Here is a 26,592-nt window from a genome sequence, read left to right as displayed (position 1 = left end):
AGGAAGTTTTCGTGTGTTCTTCCTCCCACATGCCCCAAAACAATGGGCAGACTAATCGTTTGGGGGTGGTGATGTTGCAACATGACATTTCAACTATCCAGACCATTTGTCCGAGGGACTTTCCTCGGTTTTTGTCTGCCTTTGGGGTACTTCAGACGTTGGCTGCAAATAAATAAAACGCCTTGTTGATTCATAACGATTGTCTTCAGTACTAGTCTTGCTAATTCCCGTTGGTAGTGCTGATTTGCCTTACCGTCAGACAGTGGGGTCCTTTCTCTTCTCTCTCACAACAGGCTAGTCCTGGAAGGATTCTGAGTCTCCTAGACATTTGCACAGTGCCTCCCTTCATCTCTTTCCCACACCTGAGTCCTCATGCCCTGGAATCAGGAGGTTGTTTCTGCTTGGCTGAATGCTGGGGGCTTTAACTGATCCCTGCTAAAGACTATGTGGCTCAGGGGAGGGTGTCGGGGAGAGGACAGTATAGAGCCTTTCACTGACCTTTGCTAACAACAGTTTTTTTCCACTTCAGGGAAGACTCCAGCAGAGAGAATAAGAAAAGATGTAGAAGCATCTTTGTGTGGAAGTGGCTTGAGAACTTAATGGGTTAGTGGACTAGCAGCTCTCTAAACAAAATGGGGTTCCGGTGTTTGTTTGGGTCACAGAGGGGAGCAAGGTCTAATTTCACTCCTCTGAGGACACTTGGCCCTATTACAAACTCTCAGTACAGCTTGGCATCTCTTCCTGTCTAGGGCTGTAGTGGCAGCTGCATTGGTTGTGAGAAGCTTAGCCATTAAGTTCTTGATGTGGTCCTCTTTTTTAAAACTCAGTGCGGCTGCATTGACATATGGTATAAAAGGAGGTGGGATCACAGATGGACAGACTAATACGATTGGACAGAAGGTTCTTCTGACTCTTCCAGTAACCTTCTCCCTGAATAGCCTGTTAGTCCAGAGACGCACTCTGCAGGCTTGTGTATCACACAACTCAGTCTTGTCTTTCTGAGTAAGTCAGTATTGCTAATAAGTGAGAAGCATTTCTTTGTAAGGAGAGGAAGCAGTTCTAGGCTTGATATGCATGCTGTGTTCCTGGGGGCTAGTGTCTAGTGTCGGGCTCCTAGTCTAGCTGTCTCTTTTCGACTCTATCCAAATGGAGATCTTTAACCAGGCCCATCCTGGAGATCTCAGAGGGTACTTCTGTACAGCAGTTAAATGCCTGCAACTGGCCTGGGTCGATTGGTTCTATATCCCATAAGGTGTCAGCAGATATTTCCTGCCTCATTGGGGACAGGATGGGGAGAAGAGATATAGGAACCTCAAGGTGCTTGGGTACCACACTACATATCCTGTTTGGATACGCTAGTAGTAGCTTATTGGGATAACAGCAAGGAGACTCCAGAAAAGGCTCAGGCTCTCAATCTCTGTGACCTGTGCTGGCACAGGGAGAAAGAAACCCGGTATGGAAGGGCTATCCCATTGCTGCAGGGAGGGGATTTTGGCTGTACTTGGAATGGAATTGCTGCTTACCGCATTCTTTCCCTCCTCCTCCTCCTGCTTCCCCCCCCCTCCCCCCAGCAGTTTCACTGGCAGAGTTGGTGTCTTTCCACCGGAAGTCTACCAGCTGTCCCCAACAGAGTGGAGAGACGAGCATGTTAAGTTGGATGCACAGGGTAAGAGCAGAGCACAAGTAACCTCAATCTTTAAACTGCTGGTAGAGCAGTGTAGAGAAACCTTCAGTGCATGCAGATGACATGGGATGCTGTTATGTATGGGGGTCAGGTGCTGCCTGTCTGGTCTTCTGGGTGGACTGCAAGTTGAATTTAAGAAGGGGATTGTTTTGTGTATCACCTTATCCACTTCCTGTCAAACATGTTCTCAATCTTGTGCTGTTACGTCTCAATCTCCTTCAGAAGGCAACGAAGAAGTATCCGCTATGCAGAGCTCCCGAAAGGTGTTCAATGTATCCTAGAGATGCTCCATCCTAAAATGACATTCTTGTTTTCTCGGTTCATGCAGCTGCTTGTCACAGAGCTAATAAAGCATTCTAATTTTTTTAAATTCTGCGGATAATTGGGAAATCATTAACTGTTCATTTAGAGCACTTCTTTTATAGTTCCTGAAACCTGCTGCTATTTGTGTACAGGATCTCTTTTATTTCAATCTATAACCCCCTTTCCTGACCATTTAATAAACACATGGGCTTGCCATGGCTGGGTTCAGCCAAGTGATGGTTCTACTTTCAGACCTGCACTCTAATAACAAAAGGTGTAGATTAAAACAGATTTGGTTATTCAGGTGCAAATCTGCATGAGCACTCATTTGCAATATATGTAGCTCAATTGACTTTGCCTAAGGCTTGTAACAAGCCAATTTTAGCTATATCCTCTTTAGCCAGTTTTCAGAACAAGAGTGCAGAACCACCTATGAACACTAGTTTAAGCAAAGGTGGTGTTAAAACCAGTGCATCTTTTGTGTTCAGATCTGATCAAACTCAGAGCAGCCCCTGTATTGAGTGTAAACCTACAGTGGCAGTTGGCCAGCAAGGCTGGAGAGACTTGGCCCAGATCTCACTCCACAAAGCTGAGTGTCCATTTACTGAACGCAAGTAGCAAGGTGTAAACACCGGAGACTGGTGAAGCCAGAAAAGCTCAGTGTTGGCCTCGTAAAGGAATTTAAGATTGGAAAGGAAGGAAAAGAGAAACTGTAACTAAGTCACATCTGAAGTGTGGCTTTTGGGAGTGTAGGATGCGAAGGAGAGAGCAAATCAACTGTAGTGAGTGTGCTGTGTCGCCAGCCTCGAGAGGCTAGTGGAAGGGAGTTGATGAGTCTTCCAACTACAGGCATTTCTGTATCTATCTGTATCTCTTGCTCTTGTGAGGAGGAGTCTCATTTCTCCTAAGAAGAGACGTTGCTCAGGGTTGGGGTGGGAGGAACTTTGATACACGTTCTTCCTCTCATTTAATAATGCCTACTGTTATACAATGCTTTGATCCATAGATCAGAAAGGAGGTCACATCACTATATCCATTTTGTAGATGGGGGGGGAAAATACAGGGAGGAAATTGCCCTCCCCCACAGCAACGCAGCGGCAGAGCTGGGACTCGCAGACTCGCACCCAATCTCCTGATCCCACTTTAGCGCTTTATCGGCTAGGCAACCTCGCATCTCTCTACAGCCAGCTGAAGGTGCTGCTTGTGCCTTCTAGTCCTGCGGAGTTATGTCCTCTACTCGCCTCAGAAAATGCATCATTGATTCAAGATTGCACAAACATATGCAGTCCCAGTATGCCTCTGTTCTGACCTGGAGAGACCCCCTTCTAGAGGCGTGGGTGGGAACTCAGTCTTTGTGGCCCAGGCGCTCTTTGGGCCTGTTGGCACAGACTGCCAATAAATGGAAATGCCCCCTTTATGCTCCTCAAAATTTCCCCTGACCTCTTTCTGCAGGAGAGCAGGTGGGAATGTTTGTTGGGGGTGGGTGGGGTGTGGAGGGGCATGTGCTGTAACAGATCAAGTGGAATTAGCTGGCCAATGTTTTCAGACCACGCTGCCTTCCTGAGCAGCTTTGCCAATGCTAAGTTGACGCTTAAGCGTTGCCGCTGCGCTGCTGTAGCACGTCTGTGTAGAGATGCTCACTAGAGCGACGAGAGGGGTTCTCCCGTCAGCAAAGGGAATCCATCTGCCCAAGAGGCAGTAGCTAGGTTGATGGAAGAAGCCTTTCAGGAATAAGGTTGGCTTAACTACATTGCTCAGGGGTATGGATTTTTTCCACACACGGAGAGACATAGGTGGCCAGACCTGGCCCAAGCATCCTTGCCGTAACTTCCCCTTGGACAGAGACTTTACTGGTGTAGAAGCATTTACTGTAGCTCTGTGTCAGACTCAACAAAGCCTTAGAAGGGAACAGGCTGAGTAATATAGTGCTTCATTGTGGGGGATTTTTGCTCTTTGGTTAATAGTGCTTGTGACCTGGCTAACACAGCTTAAATGAAAAGAGGAAGGAGGAGGTTGCAGTTTGGCAGCCTTAGTCTTGTTAAAACAACTCAAACTGTAAGGGATTTTCCATCCAGAAGAGACGGTCTGCCTGTGCATATGGAGCTGCTGTTGGAACAGACTTACTGCTCCTCTAACTTGAATCCTGCTTGGTTGCTCCCAGCACCGAACCATTTCTCTGTCTCTTCTTGAGTTGGCGAAGGGCTGCAACGGTGACCCCTTCGGCTGTGCACTAACAAGCAAAAGTGCATGTTCACTGCTCCAGACGTGCTGCTGCTTGCAGAAGCTGGTGGAAGGCTCCTTGCTCTGCAGCCAAAGCAGAACACCCAAGGAGGTGGAAAGTGGGAACGCTCTGCCGGGAATGTCAGTCAAGTGCTTCCCTGAATGAAATACTAGCTGGGGTGGGAGGACAAAGCAGCCTAATGGAGAGTAAGGTGGGATTGTCTTGAGTGCCCGGGGGGAAAGCAAGGTGATGGAGAATGAGCGTGACTCTTTTTTTCAGCATTTTTAGGGGGACACTGCACCAGTTAAAATTCAAAATTGAAAATAAAAGGGTAGGTGAGCAAACTGTCTCTACTCTTCTGTTTTCAAAGATTGAACTTGGATACATCTGTCACCCCAAAAGTTTTGAAGGGCTTGTTGCCTTTGCCTGGTCACACACACATTCTGCAGTCTGTTCAGTCACTTCATTCTCCTGCAGGTCCCAGCCTTGGAGGCAGAGGTTTGGTTTTGGATGCAGACCCATAGTCATGTCTCGGACATCCCTTAAAGGTCCAACTGAGGGCATGTCTACACCACAAACTTTTGCCGATGCAAGTCGCATCAGCATAAAGCTGTCAGTTTAGTAGACTGCTCGTGCATGTGCATGCTTGGAGCCTTGCATTGGTATGCACTTGCTCATCAGGGTGCTTGTTTCGATGCATAGTGCAGTGCGCCATGGGTAGGTATCCCAATATGCAACTTGCCATCATCCAGCCCATCGACTTGGGAAGTTTTGGCAATACCTGGTGGGTCAGAAATGCGTCATGAAGGGATGACTGGGACTGAGGGGGTCAAGTTCCCATGATGCAGCTTTCTCCACCCAGATTGCCACCTGTGATTTTCATGCCTGTTTTGACAAATCCACGAACCTTATATGGGACTGGTTCATTATCTCTGACAGAAGCTTGCAGCCTGAACAGCTCTGCCCTATTGTCAAGAGCATTACAAACAGAGGAGACACAATCCTCTGGTATTTTGCAAAGATGCAAGAAGAGCCACGTGGAAAATGACTGACTGTTTCCTGGAGGTCAGATTGTTGTGGGATGGAATGAGAATCCATTCAAGATTGTCAGTGGCATTCACGGAGCAGCTGCAAGAGGCGTGCTGTTTCTGGGCCCAAGAAATGAGCACTGCTTGTTGGGATTGCATCATAATGCGGGTTTGGGATGCCGAGCAGTGGCTGCAGAGCTTTCAGATGCGCAATGTCATGTTCCTGGATCTGTGTGCCGAGCCTGCCCCAGCTCTCACAACGCAAGGACACTAGAATGAGAGCTGCACTGACTGGAGAAGCGAGTGGTGGTCATGCTGTGGAAACTTGCAATGCCAGATTGCTACCAGTCAAAGGGAAATAATTTTGGAGTTGGAAAATCCACTGAGAGGGAGCCATTGTCTTGCAAGCATGCAGGGCCGTTACTCATCTCCTGCTACGCAGGACTGTGACTCTCAGCAATGTGCAGGATATAATGGATGGATGTGCAGCAGTGGGGTTCCCAAACTGCTGTGGAGCGATAGATTGCAAGCACATCCCTATTTTGCACCTTGCCATAGAGTACATGAACAGGGAGGGTTATTTTTCTATGGTTATGCAAGTGCTGGTGGATCACTGGGGATGCATCACTACATTAACACTAGCTGTTGAGGGAAAGTGCATGACACTCGCATCTTTAAGAGTCCAGGACTGCTCAAAAGCTACAAGCATGGACTTTTTTTCCCAACCAGTAGATGACTATTGGCAATGCTGAAAAGCCAGCAGGATCCTGGCAGACCCAGCCTACCCTTTACTCCATGGCTCAGGAAAGCATACATTGGCCACCTCAACAGCACCAAGGAAACAGCCGTCTACTTGCTCAGCAGGTGCAGAATGACAATGCCCTTTTGGGAGTTTGAAGGGGCACAAGATTGGATCTCAATGAGAAAAATATCCCAGTGGTTCTAGCTGCCTGCTGTGTCCTGCATAACATCTGTGAAACAAAGGGGGTGGGGGGCAAAGGTGGAGCGGCTATCAGCTGAGTTTGAATAGCCAGGTACAAGGGTTGTTGAGCTCAGCATGGACCTATACAGCTCAGGGGGGCTTTGGAAAAGCACGAGAGCAGCGAGCCATAGTAATGCATTGTGGTGCTGCTGCTGTACCTGGCCTTCGGTTTGGGGGCTTTTAGGAATTTTGTGCTGGTTGGTGCCCATGTAGGATTACACTGTCACTGATCCTGTGAGTGGAAATCCATCAACCTCATAAAAAAAAAAAAAAAAACCTTGCACAGATACAGACATCCTCTTCCTCTCCAAGTGCAAACAGATGGACTTCAAAGAGAAACTGCAGAGCAATATGCAAATTTAACACCATTAATTTGGGCTTGAATAGGGACTGGGAGCGGCTGGCTTGCTACAAAAGCAATTTTCCCTCTCTTGGAATTGACACTTCCCCCATCAATTATTGGGAGTGGACCACATCCACCCTGACTGAATTGGCCCTGTCAACACTGGTTCTTCACTTGCAGGCATTATTATACATGAAGAGAAGGGAGTTACCTTACATCTGTAATTTTCACTCCATGCATCTGAGGTGGGTTTCTTACACACAAGTTGATGCCCAGATAAATCTGTTGGCCTTTAAGGTTCCAACAGGACTCCTTGTTTTTGTGGATAGTGACTAACAGGGCTACCCCCAATACTCGATCCTATGAGTTGTGTCAAAGTGTACGATCACAAGTCCCACCAGCTGTTCTGCAGCATAGGCTGGGAACTAATAAAGATGAATTTATTTTCAAAATACTAATAGTTTTACTGAGTAACAAAACCACTTAAATTCTGTGCAAGTTAAAAGCAAATGCATTAAAATCTTAACTAGTTCATGGAACAGAGCTTAAAGAAGGATGGAACATTCACTTCTATTTTAGCTACACATACATCTACTGGGGCGCTCACAGGCAAAAGTGAAAGTAAGCCGGTACAGTACCCAGTACACAGCTGACTATACCGGCAGGGGGCAGCTTCCCTAGGCTGGCGATTTAAAGGGCCTAGGGCTCCTGGCAGCGGCTAGAGCCCCAGACCTTTTAAACCCTACCAGAGCCCTGCTCCTGGAGCTCCAGGGTAGCAGCAGTGGCTGGAGCCCCAGACCCTTTAAATCACAATCTGAGCCCTGGGACTCCTGGCCGCTACTGCTACCATGGGGCTCTGGCAGGGATTTGAAGGGCCCAGGGTTCCCAACAGCTGCTATTTCAGATCCCCGGGGCTCCAGCTGCAAGACCCTGCTCCTTCTGGTTGAGGCCCCCGCCTCCCTGCTCAGGACTCCGGCCTTGCGTACCAGTACGTTCTTTTAAGTTACTTTCACCCCTGCTCACAGGTGAGGGTATGTGAAGCTGTGGTTGTCCTTAATGTCCCCCAATATGCAGTGATAAGGGCAGGGGAAGGGTAGGAAGGTGCTGTACTGGAGTTCTCCATGGACTGCAAAGGGAGGTGAGCCTGGGACTGAACCTGTAGCTCCCCAAGAGTCTCTGCAGCATTTGTGTTTGCTGCCAAAGAAGCCCCATTTATGTCCTGGTGCCTTTCTCCTGTCCACTCTTTCCTTCTCCATACAGTCTGCAATATTCATCCTCCAGGCTCTCTGTTCCTGGTCTGATGCAGCCCTGGCTTGCAGGACCTCACTGAATATGTCATCTTCCTCTTCCTTCTCCTCCTCCTCCTCATCTGGCTCAGGCATTCTGCAGATTTGGAAAAAACCCCTCAAGGCCACATCAGCAGCTACAGATAAAAGCACAACAGAAAGTGAAAGCTAAGATGCAGAGCTCCCTTCCCTTGCTCCCCTACAGTTTTAAACTAGGCGTTTTTATGGACTCTTCTGCGTCAGACTGCTTGTGCATGGTCCGCGCTCTGCTCCAGCCACGGTGAGTGTGGCTAGTCAGGGGTGAGGGACACTGGGAGGGAATTGCTCAGTTGCAGGAAACCATAATTACAGAGCAAAGGCACAGAATGCTGGCATCGTTCCCCCACCTTCGGTTGTGTTTTTAGTTGATCTCTCACTCCTGAGGGTAACACAAGCAGAGCTGCTGCTGGCATCCCAAAGCTGGCCGTGCCTGTGTGCTGCTAACCCGTTAACTTCAGCAGGCACCGTTGCAGTAAGCCCCAGCTGGCGTGGGAACGTGTTCCACTGCAAAGGAAGAAATGAGGCTGCCAGCCCTAGAAACCTTGGGGAAAGGATTGCAGAGTATCTCCGTGGACGTTTCACTGAGAGAGATCTCAAGGATTCCAGGGATGTCCCTGTACAGTACATGAACTGCTCTGCTATTTCCCTCCCCCCCGACCCCACGCCTGCCTGTATGAAAAGCAGGTAATTCTACTTTTGTTGTCCCAATACCTCTTCCTAGTAGGAGGACATTCGTGAGAAGTAGCTAGGTGTCTTGCTAACTTGAAGGTGCCATCACTGTAATGGGAAATACATTTACACACATTCACCCCAAGTTCCTTCCCTTGCATCGGTCTCACCCGTGCTCAACTGACTGGGCTGCGGTGGAGTCTCAAACAGGTCTTGGCCTGCAGCATAACTGGACCCTCCAGTCGCCTGTCCCCCGTCCTCGCTATTCACACCAGGGGCCTGTGACTCTGGCTTCCCAGAGGTGCCCAGTGTGTGGGGGGGTGGGGGTGTGTGTGTGTGGGGGGGGAGATGTTTGATTGGGGTCTCCGCTTGCAGCTTGGCACTAGATAAGCTGTAGGTCTCCCTGGCCTTCTGGTCTGTCTGTTTGCCTGCCGCAGTGCCTTTGCTTTCTCAAGACACTGCTGCTGGTCCCTTCGCCTGCATCCCCTGTGCAATCTGCTCGTAGAAGTCCACGTTTCTAGAGCTGGTCCACAGCAGTGCTTGGACAGCGTCTTCTACACACAGGCCCAGCGGATCCAATATCTCCTGTCTTTCCCAAGCTAGAGCACATCTGGCGCTGGTCGCCATCAGGGTCAGCTGAGCAGATACACACAAGAATGGAGAGCAGTTAGGTGAGCTCACCAAACTGGACAATCAGGAAAAGGCATTTCAAAAATTCGTGGGGCTGTAAAGGGGATGGGGCACTTCCGATTTCAGTGACACCTGGGCGGTGGAGTTGACAATTGTGAGCAGAGTGGCTAGTGTCTGGCCTTGTGCAACAGCGGCTGGAGGACTGTTAGGTTTGACATAGGTACAGTGTCTACAGTTGTATTCCATTGACCATGGCTCAAACCTAGTGGGGTGGAGGGGGGTGTTACTATGCATTTGCCCTTCTCCAGGTCCTAGCTAGTGGTGGCTTTTCTGTCATGCTGGATGGAGCCTCCAGGCTAGTAATTTAGGGTGACCTGGTATTCTAGATGTGTTCAGCTACGCTTCTGTGGATAGGGAGTCATGACTTTTCTAGGATCCTCTGCAAGATTGACACAACTTGGCAGCATCAGCTGTGTGAAACGTTTTAACCTGGAAACTAAATTTTGTCCCCTTGCTTTGCGTGCAAGGGACTTCTGCCAAAAGCAACCGGAATCTTAAAGGGAAAGGCTGATCCCCAGCTAACTGGATGCTCCCAAAGGATGTAAAGGTAGTTGGGTCATAGGGAATTTCTTTCCACTCCCCAAGCCTCACCCATACACATAGGAGGCTTGGCAGCTTCTGGCTCAGCACAAAAACGTTCTTTTCCAAGTGTCTGTATGGCCCTGTTGCCTCAGTATATATGAGCAAACATGCTCCTTTCCAGCCTTTGATTTTCCCCCTTAGCATTCCAGTGGCTGACTAGTACGGATTGTCGTGGGGATCGGAGGCCTGTCCTGTGCTAGGCTGCCTTGTTCAATTCTTAACAAACTTGCTGTGTTCTCGAAACAAGTGGTAACAAAGGCCAAACAAGGCATTAACAGTGAAAGGGCTCTCGGCTTTGTTCTGCAGGCCTGTCTTTCAGATCTGTGCTGACTCCTGGAACTGGAGACCGTCATCTAGTGGCTACAGCAGGCAATAGAGGGACCTGGGTTCTAGCCTTGGTCATGTGAACGACTCACCAGAACAGCATGGGAACCATGTAGCTGGGGTCCTAGTGTGGAATGCACCTTTGCTTGGCCTTTTGTAAGGGAAGGAGGAAATTAATTTCCTCCAGTGCTGAGGCACAAGAGGAGACCCACCTCTGCTCTCTAGCTGTTCAGTCATCCTACAAGATCCTGGTAACTGGAAAAGTCTTGAGTGTCTTGGTTACTAGTTCAGATCCAGCCGAGGTTTGTAGTGTCTAGCAGTAGCCATCCAGCTGCTGTTCAGAGGTCTGTCTAAAAACGAGTGAGTGACTTCTGCCTAGTTCTAGTCACGAAGGGTACGTCCACATGCAATAAGACCCACAGGATGGCTGCGGCTGGCTAGGGTCAGCAGACGTGTCCTGCAGGGCTAAAAATATCGCAATGTCAATGTTTGGGCTCCAGCTGTGGCCCAGGCTCTGAAACTCTGCTGGGTGGGGGGGGTGGGTCTCAGAGCTCAAACTCCAGCCCAGGCCCGAACATCTATACTGCAAATTTTAGCCCGGCAAGCCAAAGGGCTTGTCTATGCTGGCACTTTACAGCGCTGCAACTTTCTTGCTCAGGGGAGTGGGGGGAAAAAACCACCCCCCTGAGTGCAGCAAGTTTCAGCGCTGTAAAGTGCCGGCCTAGACAGCGCTCCCGTGTGGGGAGCTGTGCTCCGAGCACTGTTAGCTATGCCCCTCGTAGAGGTGGGTTTTTTAAAGTGGTGGGAGAGCGCTCTCCCAGCGCTCTGCCCCAGCTACCCAAGCCATGCAGCCAGCGTCTGTGTTAACGGGCTTCAAGAGGAAAGGAGAGTGCTGTTATGAAAACCTGGGTCCTGATGGCTTGTTTTGTTGGCCCATCATGCTGTCTTAGCAGGAAAGAGCTTCTGATATGGGAACAGAAACTCTGGATAGTGATAGAAACAAGTTTCTTTCCTTCTCTTCCCCACTGTCTCAAACTGGCGTGATTGTCCAGTAATGACACGGAACTACAGAAGGTCATTGAGGCAGATAAACACACGTTGCCAGTGTAGACTAGCCCTTAGTCAGTAGAGCTGGGCTCTGAGGCTCGGTGTCATGAGTTTTTTGTTTCAGTGTAGACATACCCTAGGCGTCCACACTGGTTGGCAGGCGTGGCAGATAGCCAAGGACTGAACAGAATGGAGACTCGACTCCACTGTTACTAGCTAGTGCTGCCACGGCAGGGCAAGCTTGCACACAGGGGTGTGGGAGCCTTAAGTTTCACCACTGCCTCTGTTGTGATTGTCCCTGCTATCAACCCAGCCCCTTCCTTCTACCTAAGAACAATCTCTTCCTCCCCCCCCCCGCCTCGCCCATGAAACTGTTGCTCCTGTCTCAGTCTCCTGGGCTTTCAAGCAGTCGTCTGTCTGCCCCACTGTCACTTGAAGGATGGGGTTGATGTTGTTGTTCAACTTTAACATGGATTCCTTCCACCAGTGCAGCTGCTGTCACCATTAAACCACAGTGACTCAGTGTTAACAGGCTTCAAGAGGAAAGGAGAGTGCTGTTACGAAAACCTGGGTCCTGATGGCTTGTTTTGTTGGCCCATAGTACTGTCTCAGCAGAAAAGAGCTTCTGATATGGGAACAGAAACTCTGGATAGTGATAGAAACTTGGTTCTTTGTCTTCCCCACTGTGTCAAACTGGTGTGATTGTCCAACTAATGACACAGAACTAAAGAAGGTCATTTAGGCAGATAAACACACAGGCTGTATGGACTGCTGCATGGGCTATGAATAAGTAAAGCGGGACTAAATTAGACTCTGGAGCCCTGGCAGTGTAAGGGGAGCTTGGTTTGTCTAAGGATTAGGTGTGTTTCTTTAATGCAAATAGCTCCAAAGGTAAACATCTGCTATTTTAAATTTATGGTGGCTTAATAGCAGAGGGAAATACCTTTTTTAAAATGCAGCTTGTCCTGATATGACAGCTCCTGGGTTCAGAGAAACCTGATATGGGGAGTGGTTAATCAGCGAGACACTTCTTACTGAGGGGGGAATCTGCGTTGAGGGGGGTGTAGAAGGCACCAGCTGTTTGGAAGCTCCCAAGACCAGGCACAGAAAAGTTAAACACATTGGAACTGGGGCTAACCTGAGAGCCTCTGTCAGCTTGCTGCCCAATAACTGTGGCAAAAAGTTACTGGTGTTAATTTTAGGGGGAGCATTGCTGCCCTTCTCTATTTTACAGGGCTGCCTGATTCTTTATTCCACCCCCACTCTCCTGCTGTTTGTCTCCTGCCCATTTAACCTATGGGTCTTGCAATAGAGCAGCTCCGAAAGCTATCTCCGATGCTGCACTTTCCAGCTGGCTGTGTTCCTGGAGGGGAGTGACAAGAAACCAGTGACAAGCTGTCAGAGGTGAGGGTCAGTGGTAGGGAAGCTACCCACCTGCTGCGAAGTGCTCCTTTATTCACAGGCACAGGAATCTTTCCAAGTCAGAACAGCTGCTCTGAGCTAGACTAGCAATTTCAATAAATCCAGTAATGTGTCAACTCTACCTTGATGGCTTGAGTGCACCACCCCAGAAGTGGAAACTTGGCGTGGCCCCGAAAGATCAGTCTTTCACCCGCTTAGCTCACCAGCTGGGTGTGTCTCAGACCTGTCAGCTGTATTAAAAAAAAAAACATGATGCAATTTTGTATCAACCTAGTGGTCTCCGTGAGTTCTTAGTTTGGCCAGGCCTAGACTATGACTGTCTGCTGTGAAGTTGGGTAACTATGCATAGGATATTATTATTGTGGGGGTGTAGGAGCATGTTGGAGCTCCAGGCCTGGACCAGAATCCTATCGGGCAAGGTGCCATGCAAATACAAAACAGAGCCTCTGCCTCAGAGCTTCCAGTCTAAGGACATAGGAACCATGATGCAGCATCCATAGAGACAGAAGCCTGCCCGAGCGCCCTGCTTTTAAAAAAGCCTCTTTAAAGCCAGGCTTGTCCTGTGTGCCGAGCATGTGACAGAACCGGGAAGTGTGAAGGTTAGCTTGTAAAAGCAGGGAGAGGCTCCCAAGACAAAGGTGATAAAAGACAAGGCTCTGTTAATAACCTGGATGACAGCATGGCTGGTGCCTCACTACAGTCTCCCAACTGCCCAAACCAGTCTTTCCAGCGCTGCTAAGCTGTGGCTTTGGGATCTTTGCTAACTATGACGCAAGCCAAGCCTGGCACAGCCCTTACTGAGCGGTGTGGGGGAGGCGTGCGTGAGCTTTTCAAGTCTTGGCAGTGCTAGAAAAGCTAACTTCCAGAATAGGGCAGGTATGTGGGGAAAGAGGGGGAGATTCCTAAGGAGAGGGGAAGTCCTCCTCTCCCTCACTGGCTCTGCACCCACTCCATACTGACTGGCAAGTGGTTCTTGAATCCTGACCCAGTATGGGCCCTGGAAATATTGTGTGGGTATAAGAAACCATAACTGAGAGGTTCTGAAATGCCTGGGCTCTTTAGAAGAAAGTACTGCACTCTGGGGCCCTGGTTTTACTCCATCGACTTCCGTCCCCCTGAGTTGTTGACTTTGGCATGAGGGGCTGCAGATCCAACCTGTGAGCCTCTCTCCACATGGCTCTGCCAATGAACCTCAGTCCTAGTGGACTCTGCACCCTCAGTGCTCCTACTGAGGAGACAAGCAGCTGCATCGGCTCTGTGGTGTTTAAATGTCCACAAAGGGCTTGGCTTAGAAAACCACCTGTCTACGAGGTGCAGAACCAGGAGCTCCTGACTTCTAGTCCTGCCTTTTGACAAACTATGGCAAATGATGCTAGCTCAGGTGCTCGGAAGGCTTGTTCTCCTGTCTGGGGCAGACGCCTGATCTAGCCAATCTACTTTCTGAAACAGTCAGTTGTGTCCCTTTCGCACCCAAGAACATGGATCAGTTGTCATGCCACCAAATGTTGTGATTGACACTGTGGCCCTGGCCAAGTCACTTAAATCTGTGACTGTTTCCTCATCGGTGAAATGCTTACACTGCAGCATGGGAGGGCTGATGACTAATATTTGCAAAGCGCTTTGTAGAGGAATAGCTCTGTGTAATTGCCTAATTACTGCAAGGACACCTTGTTCTCTCTCTGCACCTCCTAACTTCCCTCTCCGAGGTGTAACAGCTGGGATGCTCCAGACACCCGTCTTTTTGCCGCCTCCAACTGGCCTTGGAACAAGGGGGGAAATACTGGACAGGAAAATCCGTGCGTAACACAATGTGCAGGTGCCATCTCAATGCTGCCGGATCCGCCAGACTACAACTTCTGTGCTCTTTCCTCCAAAAGAGTCTGTCTGGAGTACAGAGCTATGGCTCTTACTCTTAACTCACTGAATATGATCATCCTCCTTGTCAGTGATGTCCCCCAGTATAGCCTGTCTGCAACCCTTGCATAAAAACAAGGTATGTCTGCAATCCATCCGTAGACGTTGCCAGCTTCAGAACAGAGCTGCGGACAGATGGCTGGATTAACTCTCTCGCTGGCAGGCAGCATCAGGACATGTGACAGTCTGGCTTGTGGCACCGAGGGTGGTTTAGACACCACAAGGTATACCGGGAAACAGCTGATTAGACCAGCTCTCTGATTTGTAAGACTACCTGGCAATTCTTGTCTCGCGCTCTCATGCACTCTCTCACATCAAATGCTTTTGATCAGCAGGATGTTGGAGAGAAGCAAAGGGGAGAGTTGTGGGGAAGGTCAGGGTTGCAGCTGCAAATTGGGGACATGGGAAGGGGCTTTTGCTACATTTCTCTGCAGTCTGGCAGAGACGTAACACAGTCAGTTTAATCAGTTTAATAAAAAGAAAAGGAGTACTTGTGGCACCTTAGAGACTAACCAATTTATTTGAGCATAAGCTCTCGTGAGCTACAGCTCACTTCATTGGAGTGAGCTGTAGCTCACGAAAGCTTATGCTCAAATAAATTGGTTAGTCTCTAAGGTGCCACAAGTACTCTGTATTTGCAAAAAGAAAAGGACTAACACGGCTGCTACTCTGAAACCTATCGGTTTATTGTGATCTTAAACATCCAGGGCTGTATCCTGGGGAGATGGTCTCTAATAGTTCACTTCTCCGCCGACTTGGATCCTGCCGCTACTTACAGTGCAAACCTACTCAGTGACCTAGCTATGGCAAACTCGCTGAAATATCCCCATGTCCTTATTTCCCCTCTTATCTCTCTATTAAAGGTGCCTTCTAGAATACAGAGTGGCTAAATTTGCTCCACAGAAGTCATTCTGCAGAGCTGCTTATCCCTGGGCCTTGGGGTTCGAGGGGTACGGGGTAGGAGTTCCATTGGGGTTTCTATTCCTAGGGATAGTTAGGAAAAAACTTCCTCATAAATAGGGCATTGTAAGGAGTAGAGCACCTTCCTCTGAAAAGCTTATTGTTGACCAGCATTGGAGATAGATGCTAGATGAGATGGAGCCCTGGTCTGGCAATGCCACAGTAAAAAAAAAAAAAAAAAAAAAAAAAAAAATTGCAGTTTGAAACTTAGCTGTCCCTCTCGTGTAGCTTTTGTTGCTGTGGAGAGGGAATGGCTGGAATCTGCCTTCACTGAAGCAGGCTATTTTTAAGAGCCTTGAGAAAATGCTGTCTGTACATGCTGCTTGAATTGCAGCTGGCAGTGGTGAGGAATCTGAGTTTTCTTGAGAGCTGCTGACAATCTAGTGACCTTTTGGGCACATCCACTGAACTTTGATGCGGGACTCCCCTAAAATCTTAAGATATGACCTGGCCTTTCTGAGACCATTGGCAAATGCCAGTACGAACATTGCATCCAGGAGTTTGACTTAACTGACACTTGCAGCTGGCCTGTGTAATCCAGGGGAGTATCTCTGGCAGGAGCAGGAAACCACCTTCTTTCAGACATGTCTTCCTGAGTACAAACCTTCAACAAAGCAAATGTCTTTGTCTCAGCTATTGGCTGCTGTGCAGAACTCCCCTGATGACCACAGCGTTTCAGAATCTGTTGACTAGAAGTTTAAAATTGGATTTTTTTCCTTGAAGCCATGTCCTAGGAATTATTTTGGGGAAGTTCTCTGGCCTGTGTTGTACAGGAGGTCAGACTAGATCACAGTGGTCTCTTCTGGCTTGGAACCTATGAATTATTCATCTCCTCCTTGGTTGTAGGAGTGCTTCAAGACTTTCCTGTTGCTAGCTGCAGAGCTTCATGGCTGTTGTCAAGGTTCCTTCCCCACTCTGAACTCTAGGGTACAGATGTGGGGACCTGCATGAAAACCCCCTAAGCTTATTTTTACCAGCTTAGGTTAAAACTTCCCCAAGGTACAAACTGTTGCCCTTGGACTTTATTGCTGCCACCATGAAACGTCTAACAGATTTATAACCGGGAAAGAGCCCACTTGGAAACATCTTTTCCGCCTAAAATCCTCCCAAACCCTGCACCCCCTTTCCTGGGGAAGGTTTGATAAAAATCCTCACCAATTTGTATAGGTGAACACAGACCCAAACCCTTGGATCTTAAGAACAATGAAAAAGCAATCAGGTTCTTAAAAGAAGAATTTTAATAGAAGAAAAAGTAAAAGAATCACATCTGTAAAATCAGGATGGTAAATGCCTTACAGGGTAATTAGATTCAAAACATAGAAAATCACTCTAGGCAAAACCTTAAGTTACAAAAAGACACACAAACAGGAATATCCGTTCCATTCAGCACAGCTTATTTTCTCAGCCATTTAAAGAAAACAGAATCTAACGCATATCTAGCTAGATTACTTTCTAAGTTCTATGACTCCATTCCTGCTCTGTCCCTGGCAAAAGCATTACACACAGAGAGAGCCTTTGTTTCTCCCCGCCTCCAGCTTTTGAAAGTGTCTTGTCTCCTCATTGGTCATTTTGGTCAGGTGCTAGCGAGGTTATCCTAGCTTCTTAACCCTTTTACAGGAGAAAGGGTTTTTCCTCTTGCCAGGAGGGATTTGAAAGGTGTTTACCCTTCCCTTTATATTTATGACAGCTGTGTTGGGTAGGGTGAGAGTGGAAACTTAACCTGGAGATTGGATTCCTACAGGTGGTTCCTCAGTTGTGGTTTTATGGAGACATTGGGCGCGAGGGTGGGCTTAGCTAATTCAGGGCACTGGCTCATTCAAGTTCACAGCCCTGCTGTGATTGTGTTTGAGAACAGTTGGAGAATGAACTACAGCACATGAGATGCCTGCAGTGCATTTCACATCCTACCCAAAATGCACTGCTTTTGCAAAGCTTCTGCTGGGAGAACTGTTCCTAGGCCATCTCCTGAGCAGGGGTTTTCCGAAAATTCCATCTTGTAAAACAGCTGGCTTTTAAACTGCTCCAGTTCCTAGCAGTGCCATAAAATGGATCTTTCTGAAAAGATACCCCTCCTCGTACCTGTAGTGGAGACTCCTCTTAGAGGAATGAGGGTAGGTACATCTCTCACTCAGCCTCTAGAAGAACTGGGATGTAGCTGCAGAAGTCTGTAGGCATAGGGTCCATAACTTTGCAGAAGAATCTGGTGCTTGGCTTAGGAACGTGGGTTGCCAGCATTGCTTTTGGTGGAGTACTGCTCTGTTAGGCTTTAAAGAGGCTTGTTCTCCCCATCCCCTGCAGATCTGTAGAATACAGCTGCTTGTCAGGGCCTCTGTTCTGGAAGAGGATTTTCTTGCTCAGTCTGTCTGCTAGGACATGTGCCATCTCTCTATTGCTTTCTTCCTGCTCTCACGTGCTCAGGCAGTTTCACTTTCTGCAGAGGGACTGTAACAGCCTTTCCAGCAACTGAACCTTCCTTGTCAAGCTGCCTCCGCCGGTGGGTGGGGTTGGGGGAAGTTGCTCCCCTCGGGCAACCTCTTTTTGTGGTCTGTGAGTCAAGACTGAAGAGGGGCGGCAACCAGTGCCAAAAACTGGTGCTGGGCAGTGATGATTGTGCCTACCCATGTCTGCTGGGCTGACTTGCAACACTTCAAAACTAGCGTAAACCGTGTTACTAATGCAGCAGTCCCTGTGTGCTACTTAGCAGCTGCCAAGCCAAGTTCTGGGGCTGGCTAGTGCTTGCTGCACACCGACTGGCTTCCAGGGCAGCAGGCAAAGGCTCTTTCTGGCAGGTAGGTGAGCTTGCTGTTTCAAAGAATTGATTGATTGTTGGCAGCAGTAGTTGGGCCTCCGGAGAATTTCTGAGTGGAGGGGGTGTCTGTGCATTGGGGGAGTAGCAGGACTCTCGCCCCTGAGGTTGCTCTCTGATTCCCTTTGTTAGTAGACTGAGAATAAAAACAGTGCTGTTAACTTTCTGCTGAGATCAAAGCTGAACTGTTGTGCAGATTTCAGTTGCACTAGTTTCACAGGGGAACTTGAGTGGTGTGCTTTCCCTTCAGGTTAGTGTTACTACAGTTGGCCGCACTTTCAGTCCAACGTAACAGAGGTTTTGTGCTCCTGGATGGTGCTGACTGCTGAGAAAAGGAAGGATTATTGTCGCTTTGGATTGAAGTAGCCCTTTGGCATGTCTACGTGGTAAACACACACCCGCTGCTGGCCTGCGTCAGCAGGTGTGTAGATCTACTTCTAGAAGCCCTAGTTGAGACCAGGTTCCATGGTGCTAGGCGCTGTGCACACAGTGAGGCCTTGGCCAAAACAAAGGAGCGATAGGGGAATTGCGGGTAGAGAGAGAGGGGAGTCAATTGGCCAAAGGACAGATTGGGGGCAGAGCTGGGACTAGAACCAGGGCTCCGCACACCAGTTCAGTGCCCTGGTCGTGATGAGTTCCAGGTCTCTAACAAGTAAGAAGAGGGACAGTGTTGACTTAATCCCTAAAACAAACCAAAAGGACTTACAAAATCAGATTCCTTTTTTTTAAAAAAAAAAAAAAAAAAAGACATAAGCCAGGGTTAAAGAATGATGACAAGGGTCATACCAGGCAGTTAAACAAGATTTTAAAAGAATGCTTTTAAGTGGCTGTGCACAGCATCTCCTCTCCCGCTGCCCCTCTGTATGGGGTCTCCAGATCCTAAGCTCTTTGGGGTGGGGCCAGGACTTTCTCCTCATGCCCTGGGTGCTTTATAGATGCCTGACCTCTTCCCCCGTAGAAACTCTGTGTAAATACTGTGGGAAGAGAGTGACCCAGAGTAAACTCTCCCTCAGACCAACAACCATAGAGCAAAACTTACATGGGAAGCCAGGAAATGGAGAAAAGCATGTTGGGGCCTCTGTGCCTGGTGACCTGGGAGGCGTCATGCATTGCTTTGCAGCTCAGCATGGCCAGAGCAGCTGTGCGTGGCTTTGAACTTCAATTGTCCAGAACCTTTCAGAGCCGGCTAGAGGTGCCTTTGGCTTTTCCCTTTGTACAGGGCTTGGTTCCTTTTCAGTTCCAATCTCTTGTCTGCGCTGACACCAGTACAACCCTGCTCTTAGGCTCCATGCAATGAGTGCATCGTAGGGGTCCAAACTGGAGGTGCTTTCCTGTCCGAACATCCCCTCCTGCTGCTTCCGTGTTTGGTGACATTGTTTGTCCCAGAGCAAGTGGAGACAAACCAAGTGGAGAGGTTCTGCTTTTTTTCCTCAATACGTCTCTTAATATTGGCTTTAACCCTTGAGAGCTCCGGGCAAGACTTACCGCAAACTCGATAACCGCGGTTTGGGGTGGGGTTGGGGCAGTGGCATGAGCAGTGTGTCTGTACCCCTTTGTAAAGCTCCCAGCACCAAGTCCTTGCTTTGTGCAGAGCCCGCGCACGCTGATGCTCTGCAGACTTGCACTGCCTCCCACTTAGCTTTTGGGGGGAGTTTGTCGTAGGATTTGACCTTTTTAAAGCCCCATGTGGTTTGGAATGTGACTACCTGAAAGGACCTGTCTGTATGATAACACTACCATTTGAGCAGTCCTCTGGCTTTAGACAGCGCAAGGAGAGCTGGTGGGAGGACCTCTTGGGTGAGAGCCTCTCTTCCTGAGAACTTCTCCTCCTGGTTGTTCAGACGGCCCAGGTTTAATATGTATCGTGCACTGCACAGCTCATGACCAGAGAGCACAGTGGGTTGAAGGATGGAGTGGGTGGGGCATGTCTATGAATCTGTGGGGTTCCTCATAGCCTGTCTGGAGTGTAGTAGTTTGACTTTGTTCTCGGACCTTGCATAAATTGTTGTGAAACTTCCGGACCTATTCGGGGAGTGCTTTAAACAAATCAAAATGAGATTCCTGGGAAGAATGAGGCACATCTTTTAAAGAGAAGCATTGAGCCAAAGAAAGGGGAACATCACTAACATTTGTTCTGCAATTAGTAGTTGATGACTTTTATGCTTAGCCAGTCAGCAAATGCTGGAGTGTGATTTAAGCCGTCCTTGCAAGTTCCCTAGCTTGTCTTTGGGTCCCCCTGTGGATAATACTGGATGAATGACTTTTATAGTAATTATCCTCCATTTCAAGTTTTTATTACCAATGTTATCAACCCTGGTCTACAGGACTGGAGTTTGTTAAAGCACTTCTGCCCCATAGAGCAGAGGTCCCTGAAGAGAGCCCAATATAGTACTTGAGATGTAGGATAGGTCTTGTTGTTTCATTGACACTGTCTCTTAAATGGTGAAGCGTGTGGCCGGTGCAAAACCGTAGCAGAAAACGGGTTGCGCATCTAAAGGCGGAAACCATTCTCCGAGGCAGCTGGTTTTTCTTCCATCGCTGTCTAACAAACTAGGGCAGGCTTGGTTGGGAGTGGTTTGTTCCCTAAGCGCACACCTCCAAGAGTCTGACAGTCAGCTCACCGGTCCAAGGCAGAAGAGAATGTGTAAGATCTTCATGGCCAATGTACTATGCCAGCTGTCCTGCTGTGGTGCTAACTTCTTGGAGATGGAACTTTGGTTAGTCTCAGAAAACTTGACAAACTGTGTGTGTGTGTGGTTTAGCACACTAGGCAAAATAGCCACGGAACTGCAGCAACCCCTGGACCACAGGCACCTAAAATAGCAGAGTAGTCTCAGCAACTTTGTTAGCATAAAGCTTAGGGGAAGCTGATCAGTCTGTCCATGGTGATGCTGATGCACATTACAGCCTCCCCCTATTGCCTCTAACTGAAGTGCTGCCGCTTATGTCCGGTAACCTTATATCTATATTTTTTATACAAGATCTGATTCATGCACCGTGATTTTTCCATGCCAGATGAGATCCTGGTCATGAGTAACTGTTGTGACTGTAGCTGGCAGGAATTCTGGGTGATTGCCTCACTCCAGGAAACGTTAAAACAACACTTTTTTTTCTTAGAAAGCTGGTTCCCTCCCTTCCTATATTTTTATTTTCCTAATAGCTGCCCCTGCCTTGGCGGCTCATAAACAGAGGGTTGCTTGTGTAGCTGAGTTAGAGCAGATTTGCTTGGGTGGACACAAGGCCACAGAACAGTCCATGAAGGTGGCTGGTCTCTAAGCAGATTGGCTCCTCTCGAAATGAGTCTGTCTGAAGCTTGGAAGGAAACTGAAGCTGTGCAAAGAATCCTGCTCCTTTCTCTGGACTCGGAGTCTGCTTCTGTCTCCCTGGGAAGAGCAGCTGCCCCAGTGATGCAGAGAATTTGAGACTAAACGTACAAGGAGGGTTTTTGTAACTGCTGTCTGGATTCCAGTAACTCAATGGGAGCTCTGCTGCCAAGCGTTGCTGGAATGTGGGCCTCCTGAGGCTGGGCCGAGCCTGTTTGCCTGCTCCTTCAGCTCTGCAAAATCCGGACGCTTCCAAGGTACTTCACAGTATTGAGGGGTCGGACTAGGGAAGTGCCAGGGGCCCAGGGGACAGATCCCTCTCCAGACCTGTCCCAGAGGAGGGTACGCTCTCAAACTCTGCCCGCTGTTAAGTGAACAGTTTGTCACCATCTGGGGCTTTCCCTTACTGCCTGGCCCTCTCCCTTGTTTGATCACTGAAATAGCTTTATTGCTCTTGGGAAGTAGCCATGTTTAAAGCTTTTTCAGGAGCCGCGTTTCAGAGTGGAGCTGAGGAAGGAAAAGCTATTCGAGGCTGTACCAGAGCAACGAGCCAACCTGGCCTGTGTATTTGCATTGTGTAATCTTTTCTCCAGAGGGTGCTTAGAGCCCAGAGGATTCCCTCCCACCCCAGAGCCTTGTCACCCACGGCAGCCAGCCAAGGAAGGCTGGATCCGGCGCCCTTGGCCGGCTATTGCTACTCCAGGGAAATCCGTGCAAGTCACTTCCCCACCTCACATGAGCGAGTGCTTCCTCTGCTGTGCTCTCAACCCTTACTGAACCAGCAAGTGGGACGCAAAGTGCGAAACTCCTGCAGGATAGCATAGACAGCAGGCTTGGCCAGCCAGCCCTGTAATATCCCAGCAAGTGCTAGACCTCTTTGCAGATTGGGATAGAGTCTTCAGCCACCTTTATTATTTAGTGGCAACTGCTTCTGTCTGGAGGTTGGTTCTGTCTTATCTATTGCGAAATAAGACCAAGGGGTCGGGATACAGGAGGCTTGTGCTGCTAAGAACAATCTAAATACCGAACTTGCAGTAATCCTTGGACCTTGCCTTTAAGCTTCAGTAACCAAGTCCAAATAAGCAAGCTCAGTTCTCCCACCAAAGCAGTCTCACCCTGCAAGATGAAAGCAAGCTCCTTCTAGGCACTAAACGCAACTGAACTTGGGCATACCTCTGGGAATCGCTTTGCTACAAGGGCTCAAATAGCTGCAGTAGTTGTCTGGGGCTGTTCAGGGATTTTTCTTTGCAGAATGTTAAATGCTTTGTGTGTGTTGGCTCCTTTCTGGGCAACTGTAGAGATTGCTTTGACTGTTGTCCAGCTGGAATGTAATTCTAGGGCCTTTATAAGTATCTGGAAAGATACACACAGGTGGATGGTCCTGGCAGTGGCTGGAGTGTCTCGTGCAGCTTGCATCCATGAGAGTATCCGTTGGGGCTGAGATGAAGCAAAGCTATGCTTGCTAAAAGGTGTATCTGCTACAACTCAATGGCCTGTTCAGGGCCATCAAGGAATTTCTTAATCTCTGCCAGTACCTTGTATCAAGCTGTAACTCTTGTGCCGATGTATGCAGCATACAATAGAGTACTTAGCAGGAGTGACTGGGGATTAAATGCAGGGGATACCTATGGGGAGGCAGCGTATTAGAGAAGCCCTGTGTCTAAAAGCTTTATCATGGCCCAGTGACAACAGGGTGGTCCAGTCCTTGTAACCCAAGGGAAAACCACAGCTTCAGTGTTTTTAATAAAAAGAAAAGGAGGACTTGTGGCACCTTAGAGACTAACCAATTTATTTGAGCATAAGCTTTCGTGAGCTACAGCTCACTTCATCGGATGCATGCAGTGGAAAATACAGTGGGGAGATATATATACATAGAGAACGTGAAACAATGGGTGTTACCATACACACTGTAACAAGAGAGTGATCACTGAAGATGAGCTATTACCAAATAAATTGGTTAGTCTGTAAGGTGCCACAAGCACTCCCTTTTTCTTTTTGCAAATACAGACTAACACGGCTGCTACTCTGAAACCTGTCAGTGTTTTTAATGATGTCCACAAAGGGCCAAAGTCTGGGTTTCTCTGTGCATTGTACATCACAGTACATAGAGTTGTCATCCTTGTAGCTCGTGGGAGGCTGGGTGTGCTTAATACGGAAGCTGGAAATATTTAAACTTCACCCACGTGAATTGCCTGGCAAACTCCCAGCCCTTATGGTCTGTCCACACTGCAGTCAGAGGTGAAATTGCATCATGTGGAGACTGACCTGAGAGAGCTTTAATTCAGCTAGTACAAGTCCTAATAGTGGTGAAGCTGCAGCAGCAAAGACTTCAGCATTGGCTCACTGCCTGGGTAAGTACCCAGGGTCCCAGACAGGCTTAAGCCTCCGTGCTGCAGTGACTTCCCTGCTGTTGGTGCTCTTGCTAGCTAGATGAAAGCTAGCTCAGGTAGGTCAGTGTATGCTGCAGTCACACCTACTCCTGCAGTGTAGACAGAACTTAAAGGTTCCCTCTAGAACATGCTGCACCTTCCAGTGTGGTGTGGTCCTGTCTCTGTCTGTGCAGGGTGCATGTGAGTCCCCTTAGGTGTGACCTTTGGTCTGTTTGCCCAGACAACCAGGTGCTGGAAATTTTGTTTACAGGTTGTGCTAATGTTTAACTCTCCTCCTTTTGTTTTTCTTTTCCTTCTTTTTCTTAGGCAATACTGACCAGTGCACATCTTGTTAAGGTCTCCTAGCAATCTCTTCTGCAGGGCTGAATGACAGCCGGAGGGTGATTGATGAGCTTGCCCTGGGAGTCTCTAAATACCTGAATTCAAAACACAAGATGGGTCAGAAGGTCACTGGCGGGATAAAGACTGTGGATATGAGAGACCCTGCATACAGGCCCCTCAAGCAGGAGCTCCAGGGGCTTGACTACTGCAAGCCCACGCGCCTGGACTTGCTATTGGATATGCCTCCGGTCTCATACGAGGTCCAGCTACTGCACTCATGGAACAACGATGACCGCTCGCTGAATGTCTTTGTGAAAGAGGACGACAAACTAATATTTCACCGGCATCCGGTGGCTCAGAGCACAGATGCCATCCGAGGCAAAGTTGGATATACGAGGGGACTGCATGTGTGGCAGATCACGTGGGCCATGAGGCAGCGGGGCACGCATGCTGTGGTAGGAGTGGCTACGGCAGACGCGCCCTTGCATTCTGTAGGGTACACGACCCTGATAGGAAATAACCATGAATCCTGGGGCTGGGACCTTGGGCGGAACAGACTCTACCACGATGGCAAGAACCAGCCGAGTAAAACCTACCCTGCCTTCTTAGAACCGGATGAGACTTTCATTGTGCCGGACTCTTTCCTGGTGGTCCTGGACATGGATGATGGGACCTTGAGCTTCATTGTAGATGGGCAATACATGGGTGTTGCTTTTCGGGGACTTAAAGGGAAAAAACTGTATCCAGTTGTAAGCGCAGTGTGGGGGCACTGTGAAATACGCATGCGCTACTTGAACGGGCTTGATCGTGAGTATAACCCTCTGCAGCTTGTTCTGAAAATGCAGATCTCTGCATGCCTTCCTAGCCCCGCTAAAGAGATTGAACCACATATCCACACTCCCTTCCCAATAGCTAGGTACCTGAAAACTCTGGATTGTGCAAACCGAAATGACTGTTGGGACAGCAGGTCCTGTTAGGGCAGCAAAGGGTTTGGGGGAGGATGGGGTTTCTACTTCAGATTTGTCTCTTCTGATGGGCTGTGTTTGGAAAGAGTAGTATTCTTTCTGAGTGGATCTGGTGCAGTTACCAGTCAGCCAGATTGTCCCTATAGCAGGGTAACCCCAACTGGTCTGGCTGCCCATCAGCATTCGGTGCCTCAAATTAGGAATGCAGCTTGATAGTAAGTAGGTGACTGTATAGGGTGTAAACTGTAGATTTTGGGCAGCCATGCGGAGAGGAAACCTACTGCTGGGACTCCAGCCATCTGCATTAAGTCTATCTGGAAAGCTGATGTTCTCCTCTTCCTCCTTACTGCCAGAGTCTCCAGTGCCTTACTATGGATTCAGGCCAATGGACAAGGCAAAGTCCTGTAGCACTCTACCTGAAAGGTGACCTCTTGTCCATGTACCCTTTATATAGGAAAACAAGTTTTAAACTCGCTCTGCAGACAGGTGCGTAGGGAGCTGTGCCGTCATTAGCCTGGAACCTCATCTTGTTCAGCAACTAGCTTTCTGTCCTTTTCCCTTCAAGGCTAAAGAACGCTGTTAAACAGAGTGGGGTTGGGAGCCAGGAAACCCTTGGTAGTTCTGACAGCTCAGTGTAAACTCAGGATGGCCATTGGTCACCAAGCTTAGTACAAGCTTCCCAAGTTCAAATTGGTCATGAAAAAAAGCCTCTCTGTCTTTGGGACAGAGGTTCCCAATTGCACCAGAACGTGAATTAGTCCATTAGGAGGAATGGCTTAATCTGCATTTGCTGCTACTGAAATTTGTCAGGTTTAATAAGGGAAGGGATCGCATATTCTCCCCAAGCCCCAGAGTAACATCTGTCTTATATTGTTGCAAGGTGTTGCAGAATACTTTCTTCCTGTATTTGGGGGGGGTAAATATACTTACTCTTCATTGAAGCCATGCAAAGGTCACCCAGTGCAATGATGGAGCCCTTTCAGAATTGAGTATAGTATTAATTACAATTAATGAATTATTTAATAAATTGGTTAGTCTCTAAGGTGCCACAAGTACTCCTTTTCTTTAAGCAGTATAGTTCACTTCTGTAGAATGAAATGCCAGTGCCTAATAATGCAGACTTGACTCTCCTTGCCATTGTAGCTATTAAATTAAGGCAATGGGTGGTGTTTGTATTGTCTCCCCTATCCCACGGGAGCCCCAGTCATGGAGCAGGATTCTGTTTGTACTAGGGGTTGTACAAACAGACCAAAAGGCACAATGTTTTTGAACAGTGAAAGGGGTTTTTTTGTT

The 26,592-nt window shown here is 48.4% G+C and overlaps 1 protein-coding gene across 4 annotated transcripts in view; it reads left to right on the top strand.

Moving 5' to 3' along the window:
• SPSB1 (splA/ryanodine receptor domain and SOCS box containing 1) overlaps positions 1-26,592 on the top strand; it is a 68,086-nt gene that overhangs the window by 33,883 nt on the left and 7,611 nt on the right. The window contains exons 1-2 of one of the 4 annotated variants that reach the window (XM_084651713.1): positions 8,015-8,127; positions 24,320-25,141. In XM_084651713.1, the coding sequence (XP_084507839.1) occupies positions 24,448-25,141 (694 nt within the window). In that variant the 5' untranslated portion in view covers positions 8,015-8,127; positions 24,320-24,447. Of the gene's footprint in view, positions 1-8,014; positions 8,128-18,058; positions 18,284-21,544; positions 21,881-24,319; positions 25,142-26,592 lie in introns of those variants that run through there. The other 3 variants (XM_084651715.1, XM_084651714.1, XM_084651712.1) reach the window with 3 other exon arrangements.

The sequence above is a fragment of the Lepidochelys olivacea genome, assembly GCF_965140295.1.
Source record: "Lepidochelys olivacea isolate rLepOli2 genome assembly, chromosome: 18".
Classification (NCBI taxonomy): domain Eukaryota; kingdom Metazoa; phylum Chordata; order Testudines; family Cheloniidae; genus Lepidochelys; species Lepidochelys olivacea.
Note: the sequence above shows the minus strand (reverse complement) of the source record. Positions and strands in the feature narration are given on the sequence as shown.